This window comes from Sceloporus undulatus, chromosome 9, assembly GCF_019175285.1.
Source record: "Sceloporus undulatus isolate JIND9_A2432 ecotype Alabama chromosome 9, SceUnd_v1.1, whole genome shotgun sequence".
Lineage (NCBI taxonomy): Eukaryota > Metazoa > Chordata > Lepidosauria > Squamata > Phrynosomatidae > Sceloporus > Sceloporus undulatus.
The window spans coordinates 1088021-1102422 of NC_056530.1; the positions used below are offsets into that span (position 1 = coordinate 1088021).

Below are 14402 nucleotides of genomic sequence, written 5' to 3' on the forward strand. Positions count from 1 at the left end.
TGCATGGGTCCTTTGAGTCCGGAGGTCGCGCCAAAGCCACACTCCATTCCTAAGCACTGGAGTGCAGCTTTGGTGCAGCTTCCGGATTCTTAGGATGCATGCATCATTTAAACAGCATACCTCCAAAGAGACCCGAAGCAGCTTTATTTTAGCAGTCTGTAACAGGCCTTAGATAGATGATAGATAGATAGATAGATAGATAGATAGATAGATAGATAGATAGATAGATAGATAGATAGATAGACAGACAGACAGACAGACAGACAGACCCAAACCTGTTACTGTATATTTTTGTTTTTTTAAAAAAACAACCCCAAATGTCTTTTTAAGGTTTATAACTCTCTCCAAATTGGTCTGGGTTACCTTAGGTTCAACAAGAGTGGCATTCCCAACTGTCTGCCTACAAGTAACACTTTCCACCCTGACGTATCTGTCATGAAATTGCTGCATATTGCAAATGATTACGGAATAAATATTCTACAGAGCACAAACTCTTCATAAAAACGACAGAGGCATGTAGCTCCTTAAGAACTGACATGTTTATTAGGACATGCTTTAGTGAAGAATTTAAGATGAAATGGACTCTAATCCGCAAAAGCTTTGGTGCTATTGTGCGCCTTCAAGTGATTTCCAATTTATGGTGACCCCAAGGCAAACCTATCACATGGTTTATGATCTTCACAGAGCTTCCTGGTCTACTGCTAAACTTGGAATGTTACTTTTAAAAAGTAATTTGTTCCCATTTATTACACTGTTTAAAAAATTATGTTACCACGACTCACTGCAATCTTTTAAGAAGTAGTCTATTGACATTATTACGTTTGTCCAAAGAAGATGAGATATTACAGCTACTTTTGATACTTTATAATTCATTAGAAATAATTTCCAAACTATGTTCCAGAATGTGCCCAAAATGCCCATTCAGAATGCTGTCTGTTGCTCTGTTTACTCTAAGTCAACTCTGTTGGATATCTGAAACCCTGCTTTTGGCATGTCTTCCAATGTGTATCTTCTACCACACTCTTATCAACTGGCCACCAGACTGCAGGAAAAATCCTAGGAAGTGTACACAAAGAAAGAGTAACACTGACTGTCAATAATCTAGAGGATTTTCCTACTTCCTCTTTCTTCAGACTTTCTTCCCCTGAGATGATTATGAGTCACTTAAAAGGGAAAAGCGGAATCCACTGAGTCTCACAGCCTGTGACCAACTCCTGCCAACTACTAGAGAATGAGAGTCAAATCAAACCGCACCCCAAAAATTCCCTAGCCAGCTGCAAATTTTGCAATAGGAATTTGGGAAACAACATCCCTTGGGGACAAAATCTATTTTTAAAAGAGAAGTAGGAGGCATACTTATATTACTGGTGACGTTTTTAACTGGTTTTATTTTGATTAATAGTGTCATTACACTTTCTAATTTTAGTGTTAGGTGAATTTTTACCTCTATTTGCTTTAACTTTTGAGTCCGAAACTGAGAAAAAGGTGGGATTTAACCAATAATAATAATAATAATAATAATAATAATAATAATACCCAGTTCTTAAAAGACCAAGCGGCTAGTCCTTCCAAAAAACCTTTCCATGCATCAAAAGCCAGGGATAGGTAACCTATAATTCTCAATCTAATTTCAAAAACCCTCTGCAAATTATTAGTTCAAACCTCTGGCAAGAGTGACCCTTCTCTGCAGGGAGGATGAATGAGAGAGAGACAGAATAAAGGTGTTCTCACCAACTTTTGCCTTCCTCACAGGCTGCATGTACCCTGACCATCACCCCTCCACCGTAACTCCCTGAGGTAGCCTTCAGCAGAAACAAGATTCTTAACCCTGACCTAAATAATTATTTAAGAGGACTTCAAGACCGGAAGAGAAGATCTGAATTGTACTTAGAAGCAAGAATCATGGCCATGCTGGCTGGATGATTCTGGGAGCTGTACTCCAAAGGTTTCAGCTGAGAGTTCACAGTGACAAAATACAGCCACACACTGCAGACCCATGGACCATCTTCTTCCACTTGCGGAATTTGTTTAACTTACATGGAACAGAGGCCATATTTGCAGAGCTGTGGCTGTCTGACCTTTGTATCTGTCAGCTTCACCGACCCTATTTCAATGCAGGCTCCAGAACATTTTAAAAAGTTAACCATCCATCCCCTGGATCCCAGCAAGAGAAATAGTATGCTGAACCTTTGAGTGGATATCTATATTAGTCTGTAAAAGTGATAACAAAGTAGGCAGGCCAAACAATCTATTTTCAGTTCAGCACCAATTATTATTTGAGGAGTAAAAGTGCTGGTGAGGAATAAGGGCTCACCCTAAGGCAAAGAAAAAAAGCTCTCCCACTGTGGTTTCCAAGTGCCTCCTCATTTATCCAACAGCCCCTTATTAGCAAGAGATAGACAACCTGGTTCATTAGTCAGGTCCACTGCCACCCTTAGAAGTACAAGGCCATCTGCTACAGCTGAAATTTCAGTTGCTGTTATTAAGGCAATCTTGCTCTCATTAGCAAGACTGAACCACAGTCTTTCTTCAACAAGAAGCTTTTCCATATTCAAGTTTAGCAATCTCTTACTCATGGTTTCTGCAGACTAGGTTTTCCTAGTTCTTTTCCTTTTTTAAAAAAAATCACAGTTGGCATTTAGTTCAAAGTAGTATTAACTGTCAGTGGCAAACACATAAGAACACAAGGAGCTCACCTCTCTCAAATCAGATTATTTGTTCATCTAATGTGGTCTACTCTACTCTGGCTGGCGTTCGTTCTCCGGAGTTTCACACAAAATTCTTTATCACCACTTACTACTTCACCTTCAAAATCTGGAGATTCCAGGGGTTGAGCCTACAACCTTCCACACACTCAGTCATAATCTATGCCAGAGTAGACAACTATGTCCCCCTCATATGCTGCTGCACTGAAATTTTCATAATCCTTCACCATTACATTTGCTAAGGCAGATGGGAGCTGAAAGTTAAAAACATATGTAGGGCCATACTGGCACATTGCTTACCTATGGTCTCTCCTATTAATGTCATTTTCCTCAGCCTGGTGCCCTCCAGAGCGGTTGGACTACAAGCACCTGAGTATGGCTAGTGGTCAGGAATAGTGGGAGCCCCGGTCTAGAACAGTGGTTCCCAAACTTTGATCTTCCATTTGTTTTGGACTTCGGCTCTCAAAAGACCCAACTAACTTGGGTCCAAAAAACACAGCAGAATTAATCCAGTTTGAGACTGCTTTAACTGCCCTGGTTCAATGCTAGAGAATTCTTGGGACTGTAGTTTTGTGAGATATTTAGCCTTCTCTGTCAGAGAGCTCTGGTGCCACAATAAATGACAATTTCCAGGACTAGCACTGAGCAGTGTGTTTTGGACCTTGGCCAACAGTCAGGAATTATAGAAGCTGAAGTCCAAACTACTGGAGGACCAAAGGTTAGGAACCACTGGTCTAGAAAAATTGGTATGCACTAGGCTGAGGCAGTTTGCTTTATTTTGTGCTAAATGTCGTTCTTCTGCTAGAGCACTGAGCTAGATACACCCTTCTTTGCTTAGGAGCCATTAAGGTGCCATCACCCCACTACCTTGTTCTGGGCAGCCTCGTGACTGCTCTTTTAAAATCTCCCAGACTTACCTGTACATGCATGCAAAAAGTCCCAAACATTTGCAAAGCTGCTGCATGGACCACGTAAACAAATACACCTGGAGTGGAAAAACCAGCTGCCAGCTTGTCTTCTCCCTTCATCCCAGTCTTTCTTTTCATCAGGCCAAGTGTCAAGCAATGCCAAGGGTTTGTTGTCACATACCACCAAACTGCCCAAGATCCCAGCAAAAAAGCAGGCAAAGCAAGTAAAAAGTTGGGGATTTGTTTGGGCTCAAAGTACCTGAGGAAACCAACATTCCAGTAAGCATCTTGAATATAGGCATAGAGCACAGGAATGTCCCAAGAGCACCACGGCTGTTCACCATTAGTCAAGGTTGCTACACGATATCCTTTGTCAATGGCCAACTGCAGCAGTGGCTTTGGCAGATCATACTCATCGGGCTTGCAGAACCGACAGTAGGCATAAAACTGAAACAAAGCAAAAGGTAGGAAAACAAAGGCAGGCATCACTGCCAGAGAAGCTATCAAGCTTAGAAAGCAACCTACAACCTGCAGCGGTTTTACCGCAGTTCTTGCATTTGCCGGGAGCTGGGAGGCAAAGTGTTTTGTCTGGGAATATAGAAGGAATCCAGCATTGATCAGCCCATTGGAGCGTACACCAGTGGCTAGAGAGAAGAGGAGAATGCTGGCCCAACGCTGCCCTTTCTCTAGTTGCCACATTGCACCAAACACAAAAAGGGCAAACATGCTTTCTGAATAGGCCGCTGCCATAAAGACGTTAGCTGGGGTGAGGCAGAAGAGGATGGCTGAGAGAAAGGCCCTCCTGCGACACTGTAGGACCAGACAGCTAAGCTTATATAAAGCCCATGATGCCAAGGCAGAGAAAAGGCTATTGAGAAGAGCTGCAGAAAGGAGCAGGCGGCTCCGGAGACACAGGAAGCCACGGAAGGGCCACAGGGCTGTTTCTGCTGTCACTCGCAGGCTCAGGGGATAGAGAGGGAAGAAGGCACAGTTATGCTCATAGACATAGCCATGTTCAGCAATGAACAAGAAGTGCTCTGCATCCCAGCGGGATAAGCCTCCCAGGAGCCACTCCAGCAGCTGGTCCCCAAACCCAGACTCCGACAAGCGGGGTGGAGAGAAAGCATCGGCAGTATGATCTGGGATCAAAATGTTGAAAAGGGCCTGCAGAGAGGGAAAACAGAATATAGTAACTAACTCAACAATCTACATGTGACTATATTTATGCGTCTATGCATTGTTTTCCCTGTATTCTGGACTCTCCTTGGTTTCAGGGAGCAAGATATTCAACAGAAGCAACATTTCTATTGTCCAAAGAAATAGTGAATATTGCATTGTACATGAAGCAGTGACTATTGTCTGAAAGTATGAAGAAATGATGGGCACTTTTTACCATCTGTGTTGGACTTGTGAAAAAACTCAGAAATATCAGACCCAGGTTCATCTGATGATGGAGGATATCCTGTAAACTCAGTACCAAAGAAATTGGAACTGTATTTCTCCTCCAAGAATGTCTTCACACAAGATAAAATTAAGTTATAGAACTTGCTGGTAGAAAGAGAATTTGTCAAATACATGCTGGAGGCCTGCTGGTGGCTATTTGCCATAATGACTAGTGCAATCCAGAAATCCCAGGTTAAGAGGCCAGTGAATACTAAATGTTGGTGAACAAGCTACAAAGAAGTGCTTTTGCATTGTAGTCTTGCTGAGCTTCCCAGATGCATCAAGCTGGTCACAGCATTCGGATGTTGGCCTAGGCAGACTGTTTCTTAACAAGGTTAACAGAGTTTTTCTTAACCCTTTAAGAAGCAGCAGTGCAGAGATTCCTCTCTTTTATCTCCTGCTTTCTGACTAGCTTCTTGCATATGACCTTTATTTAAAATTATCTTTAGGCTACATTTAAGGGTTGCCTTGCTATCAATGCAAAAGTTGGGTAACCTCAGTCCCAGGTGCTGAATCCAGCCATCACGGCTTCCTTAGATGGCTGTCCTTTTCATTACATCACAGTTTGGTGTTTTCCATAATTTTATTGAGATCTTTTTCTGATTCCAAAAAGTTGGCATGTCTCTCCTAAGGTTTAGTTAATGGCAGTATTAGCTTTGAGCTCAAATACACTGGTGTTTTGATTTACCCTTTTGCCTTGGCTCTGCCTACCAGCAGATAGTGCCCCCCCAGAACTTTTCTGAAACCAAATTTGGCCTTTGGACTGAGTTATCTCTCACCCAGGCCTTAACACAAAGGCATTCTGCCTCCTTTTCACTTCTTTTCATAGCTCACTCTTACTGAAGACAATCCTTAGCAATAGGTAACCTTTATCTGGTTTTAACCTGGCTTTCTCATCCCAAACTAGTATAAATTCCTGACTCCTGTGTCTCTGGTTTGGTTTAGCTTGGACTTACATCTACAAAGTTCTAGTCTAGTTTTGGCCATAGAAATTTCGAAGCCCTGATAGCTGAGCCTTGATATTCACACAGCCACATTTTACACAGCTTAATGACAAAATGAAATGATTGCAACTTATACAAAAAACACGGGGTCAGCTAAGCTACCCTACAGCCAAGCCATTCCTATTCTTGCAGTGTTCAAAATAAAGCATTTGGAATGCATTAATAAGTTGCATTTGCCTCACCTATCAGAAGTTTGGAAATCATGACTACCAACGAAGGCCTGCAATGCTGCATCTTAGATTCGTGGCTACAGAAGCAAGTACCAGAAAAGGGAACTTCTATTGTACAGCAGAATCCTATAATGTTCAGATCCAAGGTCAGTAAGTAGCCCAGTCTGACCAGGTGACTTCAGAAACCAACAGGGGCCTGGCTGCACCTGTATACTCACTCCTCTTGTGCTGTTTCCACAGTCTAAGCACCTTGTCTATCAAGGATGGTGAAAAATGGTCTTGTGACTGTTCCAAAACATGATGATATTTTAGGACCATCAATAAGATCTGCCTCTGACCTCTAGCTTCTCTGGGGCTATTCTAGACCTAGACCAGTGGCCTTGCTGGATTAATTCCTTTGTTTTTAACCAGCTGGATTCTGACAAAAACTCTTCAGTGTTTAAGCATGTGAGCATTTCTTAGTTTGTATAGCTATCTGCCCCACAGTTAAGCCCTAAGGGGAAAAAAGATGGGGGTTTTCACTTCATGAGGAAAGTGTTGTTTCCCCCCCCCCCCCAATACCCAACTACCTCCCTCCTCCTAGACCTTACATCCCTATAAAGGCTTCCATTTAACCTGTCAAGAGGGAACATATCCATCTCAAAACACATCCATCAACCAAGGTTAGAAAAAAATAAGCAAGGGTTTGAATTCTCTGGTATATTTTTCATGCATACCAGAAGGATATTCACATACTGTATTCATATGTATATATTTTTCAGCCAAACTAGAAAGATGTACTGTGCCTCATGAGGCGTTTAAAACCAGGACATTGAAAAATGTATTTCTCAATGGGATTTATCACCTTTGAACAGAATTAAGATTTCTTCACTGCAGAACATGATCAAAGATAAACAAGAATTGAAAGATCACTTGATCAAGATGAGTAAACTCATGCAAAGACAGCCTTTAGCATGTTTTGATTTCAGTTAATTACTGTTTCTTTCCTGGATAGTTCATACCTCTATATATTTCTGGCTTATGTATCTGTGAAAACTATCAAACTGACAGTTTGTCTTAGAAACAAGGTCATATAATCTAAGAACCACCCTAATAAAGCAGATCAAAGGCCTATTTAATCCATCCTCTAGGTTTCAGATATTTTTGGTGTGAGACAGTACTCTCACACTACAAGAAATTGTGGCACCATAAAAAGCTAATAAGATTTATTTAATGGACTGCAGCCCACTCTATCAGATGCAAGTTTCCTACAATGGTTAAAAAGATGACTATGGCAAGTCTACAAGCAAAACCATGAGTGCAAAATACCTTACCATTTATGTTCCTTCTGATACAGGTTAAAATGTAACCATAAAGACTAGTAGCCACTAACTGCCTTATGTTCTTTTAAAACTGGCTAATTGGTAGTCATCACCACATCTTGTAGAAACAAAATCCATTATTAACTATTGTTTGTTCTGAATTTAGTGGCATCATTCAGTTTCATTGGCCTTTTGCACATCTGCTTCACACTGAATTATAATTTTCAGTGAGATATCCACAACTGCAAGATCTCTTTCCTGGCCTGTCACCATGGTCCAGACACCATCAGTATATGCGTGAAGCTAGGATTTTAGAGTCCAATTACTGCACTGAACTGCATTTGTATTTTGTAGAGATCTTACTGAACTCATCACAAATCCCTTTTCCTTAGTTTCCTGAATAACTGGTTGTTGTCATCTAATTTTGTCATAACACTATTTACCCCTAACTCCAGATCATATACAGTCAAGTTAAAAAGCACAAGTCCCAGTACATCTCTAGAAAACCCAGCTCTTCTAGCTAGCTATCCCAGTATTGTCCACTCTGTCTAGCAATTGGTCTCTAGGATCTCAGGAAAAGATCTTTTCCATTGCCTACTATCTGATCCTTTTAACTGGAAGTACCAGGGATTTTAATATAGGAACAATGACAGGCAAAAAGAGAAACCTCGCTATGCCCCTTTCTTAATGTATAAAAGGGAAAAAAACGTTACAGTATTGGCATTTTAAAATAAATATGCTGAAGTTGGATGCCATCACGATCTGTGCATATACAGGTAACATTTCAGCAACGTTAATTATCTGTGCCCATCCATTGCTTTGGGACTTGCCTGGAGGAGCAGTGTGAGAGCTCTGCAAAACAATGCAAACTGGATAACCTCTCGGCAGCGAGGGTCTTTCCCAATCCTCAGCAGCATCCTAGGCTTCGAGGTGATCAAATGGTTCACTGCTGCCTTTCATGCAGGGGGTTCCATTTGGAAATTTCAAAACCTGAAAACAGATCACAACATCAATGATGTACAGTTTCAAACAGTAGTGTGCTTGTAAACGACAGGCAAAAAACAAGAGTTACAACGGTGCAGTAGAGTTAGCATCGGATTGGGAGCCAGTTCAAATTCTCATTCAGCCTTTTCTTGGTAGTAAAAAATATGCTGCCTCTGAACCAGCAAGATCCATTTAGCTATCAAGGCTAATAAAATTGACAGAGCTATCAGTTCCTCACTACAGTAACTAGGCTATTCTGAGCTTGCAGGGTCAATTTATCCATCATAGCTATAGCAAAACCTACTCTAACCCCACCCTACCCCCATCAAAATACTGAGCAATCAGGCCTTCATTTGCAAGGATGCCAAAGGAGTATGTGAAATATGTCTGAATGCAGAATACACAGGCACACTGCACACACCCTTCCTCTGGGTTGTTGCAAGATACAAGCCCTTCCTCTCAACACATCCTGCCATCACCATGTGAGGAGGGAAGATAATTGTGCTTGTGTGAGAGAAAGCAATCCTGTGTATACGACCTTGTGCAGAATGCTGAAACATCTTAAACTCTCTGCAGTGACAACACAAAGCACACTCTCTTTAAGAGGAAGTAAAACCTCCCGCCCAGTTAGCAATGACTATCAAGCAGCCTTTTCTTTGCACTATAAAGATTACACAAGCATTCCAGAGTGGATGCACTGAAACGTAAGAGAAAAATAAATTAAAATTGAATTAAACATTTAAAATAGAACAAAACAAACCCTTGTTCACATTAATGCTTAGCAAATGCCTGTTCCTAGCATATCCGTTGGCTTCAAGAACACACTATTTTCACTCTCTGTGTCCCATTTTTTAATCCTATTACTATCAACAAGACTGTGCATATCTATAAGCTAAAGGCAAGGTTTTTAAAATATTCTTTAAAATGGAAATAGAGAAATGGCTTCATAGTTATGCACTGAAGATGGGCTACCACCAGAGGGCAGCAGGCACTCACTATGTTAGTACAGTACCTACCCATACTCTGGATTGTTTCAGCCACCCATTTAAAGCAGGTACTGTATAATACAAAACTCCTAAATCAAGTCTATAGAAACCTATACACTGAACCCTGCTTTAATGGTTTGGACAGCTGTCCATGAATGAAATGCAATGTTAGTCTCAATTAAATCAGACTCACTGAATCAAACTACCATAGGTGTTGGTAGACCAAATTTCCACTGATTCAGCAGGTCTACGCTATTTGAGAGTAACAGTTGACTTTATGCTATAAGATCTTAGCATGGTATGTTTGAACTCAAATAAAATCTTGATATCTCTAGCCTATGATTATATCTAAAGTCGGTGTCCAGGGCGGACAGAAGGAAACTACCACCAAAATGGGGAATATGGTAACATCATGGCCACTTTGGCAAAGGGCACTCATGACAGTGTGTTACTAAATGTAAAATAAGGATAAAATTACATTTGCTATGCTATGTGGATGTTTGATTGGTAAAAAGGTTTACATGCAATGAACATGTGCTGACTTATCATCTGGCCACTGCACATTAGTTCTTGCTGTTATTCCTCAGTGCTGTAAATATGTAAATGTGGCAAACTGTATCTATGACATAGTGTGAATTGGCTATGTGATTTCATACCTGTCAGATTAAAGGTGTTTTTAAAGGACATATTAATTTCAGACGAGATGTAGTATCTGATCCTATGGGAGTTTTCTCAGAGATACCACTGAGTCCAAAAGGGCTTATCTCTAGTCAACCTGCAGAGACTAATTGGCTTGATTGTCTACAAGATGAAAGGGACTTTTAAAGTCTATGAACAGGGTAAGATAGGCATCAGAGCAGTTAGATATGCATAATGTTCAGTCTCAAGCATTTTCAGATGAAAAGGCAGAAATCAACCTTCACTCCCAGCTAAGCTTCTGGAGGGCAGCTGTCACTTCGGACTGGCAAGGCTGTTTATGCAAAGTGCTGTTCATCGGTGAAACATGCACAGGATCCTGTATTCAATCCCAAACAGTCCTGTTAAAGTAATCTCAAAGAATCAGGACTGGAAAGCACTGAACCAAATATCAGTTTTTAAAAACCAAGACAAAAAAATGCCTTGTGCTAGAACTTGTGCTATTTGTCTGTCTGCCTCCTTTCACTAGCATCAGGGTCTCCAGGGTCTGTCACCCATCTTCCCTATCATCTGCTGCTTGGATCTTTTATGAAGTAGAGAAGCCGGAGACTGAAACTAGGGCGCTCTGTGTGCACACCATACACTCTGGCGGATGAGTTATGGTTCCTTCTCATTTGAAATGATTTAAAACTTAGCAACACCCTTTCAAGATGCCCAAGACAGTAACGCTGGTTACCACCAATGAGGAGATAGTACAATACCCTTCCCACCCAAATTTGCTCCCAAAGCATAAAGTAGACTGACACAAAACAAACTGGCCAAACAAGGCTGCTGCCATACTGCAGAAGTAAACCGAAGTCTATGAAAGATCCAAGAAGAAAGAGCAAGATCATGTAGCAATTGATGAGGATTTTAATTTTAGCATTTTAGTATATTATTTTAGTATTTTTTAATATTATTTAGTATAGATTCTAACTAAACATTAGGAAGAACTTCCTGACAGTAAGGGCTGTTTGACGGTGGAACCGACTTGGTCATAGAGTGATGGAGTCTCCTCCTTTGGAGGTCTTTAAACAGAGGCTGGATGTTGGGGATGCTTCGACTGTCAGTTCCTGCAGGGAAGAAGGGAATTGGACTGGATGGCCCTTGAGGTCCCTTCCCACTCTATGTTTCCATGATTTGGAGAAAAGCCATTTGCTCAAGGCATATTTAGCCTTGAATTCAGGGAGTGTGGTGGAGTCTCCTTTGGAGGTTTTTTAAACAGAGGCTGGATGGCCATCTGTCACAGAGGTGCGTAGATTGTGTCTCTCTCCATCGCAGAATGGGGTTGTATTAGATTACCCTTGGGGTCTCTTCCCACTCTATGATTTTATAGTGTCGTGTTTTAGATTCTGTTTTGATTGCATATGTTCCGATGTACCACCCTTTGGTGACAAGGGCATTATAAATAAACAACAACAATAATAACAACAATAATAATATTAAAGCTCAGGCTGCCAGCTTCTTTCCTTCAGTTATTGTTTCATAGAACCATAGTATCGTAAAGCTGGAAGAGACAGGGGCCATCTTCCTGTCCAACCCCATTCTGCCATGCAGGAACTCAAAGCATTCTCTGAAGATGCCAGCCACAGATGCTGGCGAAACGTCAGGAATAAACTCTTCTCTTCACAGAGCCCCCAAAACCCACAAAAAACCATGGATGCCGGCCGTGAAAACCTCTGCCTTCACAAAAGCATTTAATGCTTCTTCCCATACAACCTTCAAACTAGTCAGCCTCAAAAAGAGCTATAACTGTGGTCCCCAAATCGTGCCCTTTGAGAGATTTTGATAATATTGATACGGTTTGCCCTTATCTGCCCCACGATGCCTCAGTTTTAATTATGTTTATTAATTTGTTTTTTATGTTATTGTTTATAATGGGGGCGGGGGGTAAGGGGATCGTACAATTTTTTATTTATGTATATTTTATATTTGTTATTGATGTATTTTATGGTTGTAACCCCCCTCAATCCTTCAGAGCTACAAATAAATTTATTATTATTATTATTATTGTTATTATAATATTAGACCCCAGCTCCCAGAATCCTAGGCTACTGGCCAAGATGGCTGAGGCTTCTGGGAGCTGAAGTCCACAATTGGGGGGGGGGGCACTGATATCAACTGACTTCCATTGAAAGCCTCGTTTCTGTGAGGTTAATAACAGAGGTCCTCCCAAACTGGGCCCTTTTAAGAGATGGGGTTTTTTTGGACTTCATTTCCCAGAAGCCTCAGCCATGTTGGCCAATGCTTGAGGATTCTGGGTGCTGTAGTCCAAAAAACCCCCTTAAAAGAACCCCTTGAGTAAGCGCAGAAGACGCCATTTCCCTCGCTCTCTGGGCAATAACAAGGGAGCCCATTGGGCGGGGCTTAGCCAATGGCATGAGCCCATGGAGGAAGGCGATGAGGGGAGGAGATGGAGGAAGGTTGTCCCCTCTAAGCTTCCGTCGCCGTTGAGGAAGCAGGGCCTCCAATGGCTCTTTTCCCTCCCCTCAGCTCCTACTATCCCTCTTTTAAATTCCTCACTAACTCACAGAATATCAAGGTGGAAGACCCTTTTTTCTCCCACTTCCGGCTCACGTCGGCCCACTTCCGGCTCACGTCGACACACTTCCGGTGGCACAGTGTCCCGCGCCTGCGCAGTAACGGGCGCCGGCGCCTCTTCCGGTGTTTGAATAAAGGATGGGAAAATGTCCCATTATTATTATTATTATTATTATTATTATTATTATTATTATTATTATTATTATTATTATTATTATTATATTTTGGAACATTTTGAGGCCAACTAGTTTTAAGTCTTTATAGGGATAATTATTAATTAAAGTCTTTTAATAATTATTAAATATTTATTCTTGATAATTATTAAATTTTTATTCCAAATATTTTTAAGTCTTTATGGGAATAATAATAATAATAATAATCGTTATTTCTATGCCGCCTCTTCAACAACATCGAGGCGGCTTACATCAAAACAAGCCACATAATACAATAAAAGAAACGCCGCCCTCCCCTCCCTCCTTAAAACAAATGGATATAATAATAATTACAAGATAATAATGACGATAATAAAACGCAGTTAGAACCGTTAAACAAGGGTCCAGAACGCACTGCACAAATAGTCCCCTCTGAGGCCGCTTTCAGTGCTAAGGGATCTTGGGAATTGTAGTTTGTTGTGGCACCAGAGCTCTCTCCTCTCTCTCTCTCTCTCTCTCTGGCAGAGAAGGCCCAACGTCTCACAAAACTACAGTTCCCAGGATTCCTTAGCCTTGAGCCGAGGAAGCTAAAGCGGTCTCAAACCGGGTTATTTCCGCAGTGGGTTTTGGGCCAGTCTTGACATGGGAAGAGACTAGAGTGTGGTTTTTGTAAAAAGGAAGAATCTCCTGACTCAACTCTATGGCCGTCGCAGCACCGCTCTAGCCGAAGCAACTCTATGATAGGAGAGTGTGTTTCCGGAAGCAGTTAGGGTTTTGTCGGGGAGGGGGGGCAGGAATGAAGGATACTTGTTGCTTTGGGAGCTGAAAGTGGCGGGGGCTGCTTTTGTAAAGGGATGACACAGTTATGCTCATTGCTGTTCCAGAACTGGCTTGAGAAGGGCAGCCAAAAGGGGCCTCATTGGGAGGCCTGAGGCGGCGAGTGAGGGCCTAGGCGCCATCTTGGTTAAGGGCAGAGAGGGGCGGGAGGGAACCCTCCTGCTCTGGATCCAGCTGGCCTCCTTTTCTTCTCCCTCTTTCTTTTTCCTTACAAGGCGACACGTTTCTTGGAAATTCACTCAGAATAATAATAATAACAACAACAACAATAATAATTTAATCATCATAATACACTCATCCTTCCATATTTGCAGATTTGATTATTCACTGATTTGTTCTCTCTAGGAATATCTAGGTCCTCCAGCGCAACTCTATGGTCAACTTTAACTAAAGGTCACACTGAAGGTCCTAGAGAGAACACTCTACTAGGCCTTTGTAACTCCTCCACGGCAACTCTATGGTCAGTGTCTGTCAGACGTTGATCACAGAGTTGCCCTGGAGGACCTAGAGATTCCTAGAGAGGTGTCCTCTCAGGCAAAAACATGGGAGTTTTTGTTATTTGCAGTTTTTCCACATTCAATGGGGCCTTGTGCCTCTAATACACCTCCACTACTGGTATCATTGTGCTCTACGCTGCATCCACACAGCATTAAATAATCTGGTTTGACACCACTTTTAACTGCCATGGCTCAAAGC

General features: G+C 41.7%; 1 protein-coding gene across 4 annotated transcripts in view; it reads right to left on the minus strand.

The window, feature by feature from the left end:
- PIGV (phosphatidylinositol glycan anchor biosynthesis class V) overlaps positions 1–13349 on the minus strand; it is an 18167-nt gene extending 4818 nt beyond the window's left edge. Inside the window, exons 1-3 of one of the 4 annotated variants that reach the window (XM_042439287.1) lie at positions 13285–13349; positions 8362–8521; positions 3623–4777 (exon numbers count right to left, since the gene is read on the minus strand). In XM_042439287.1, coding sequence (XP_042295221.1) covers positions 3623–4777; positions 8362–8448 — 1242 coding nt within the window. In that variant the 5' untranslated portion in view covers positions 8449–8521; positions 13285–13349. Of the gene's footprint in view, positions 1–3622; positions 4778–8361; positions 8522–9053; positions 9483–12707; positions 12834–13223 lie in introns of those variants that run through there. The other 3 variants (XM_042439285.1, XM_042439284.1, XM_042439286.1) reach the window with 3 other exon arrangements.
- Between the last annotated feature and the right edge of the window lie 1053 nt (positions 13350–14402).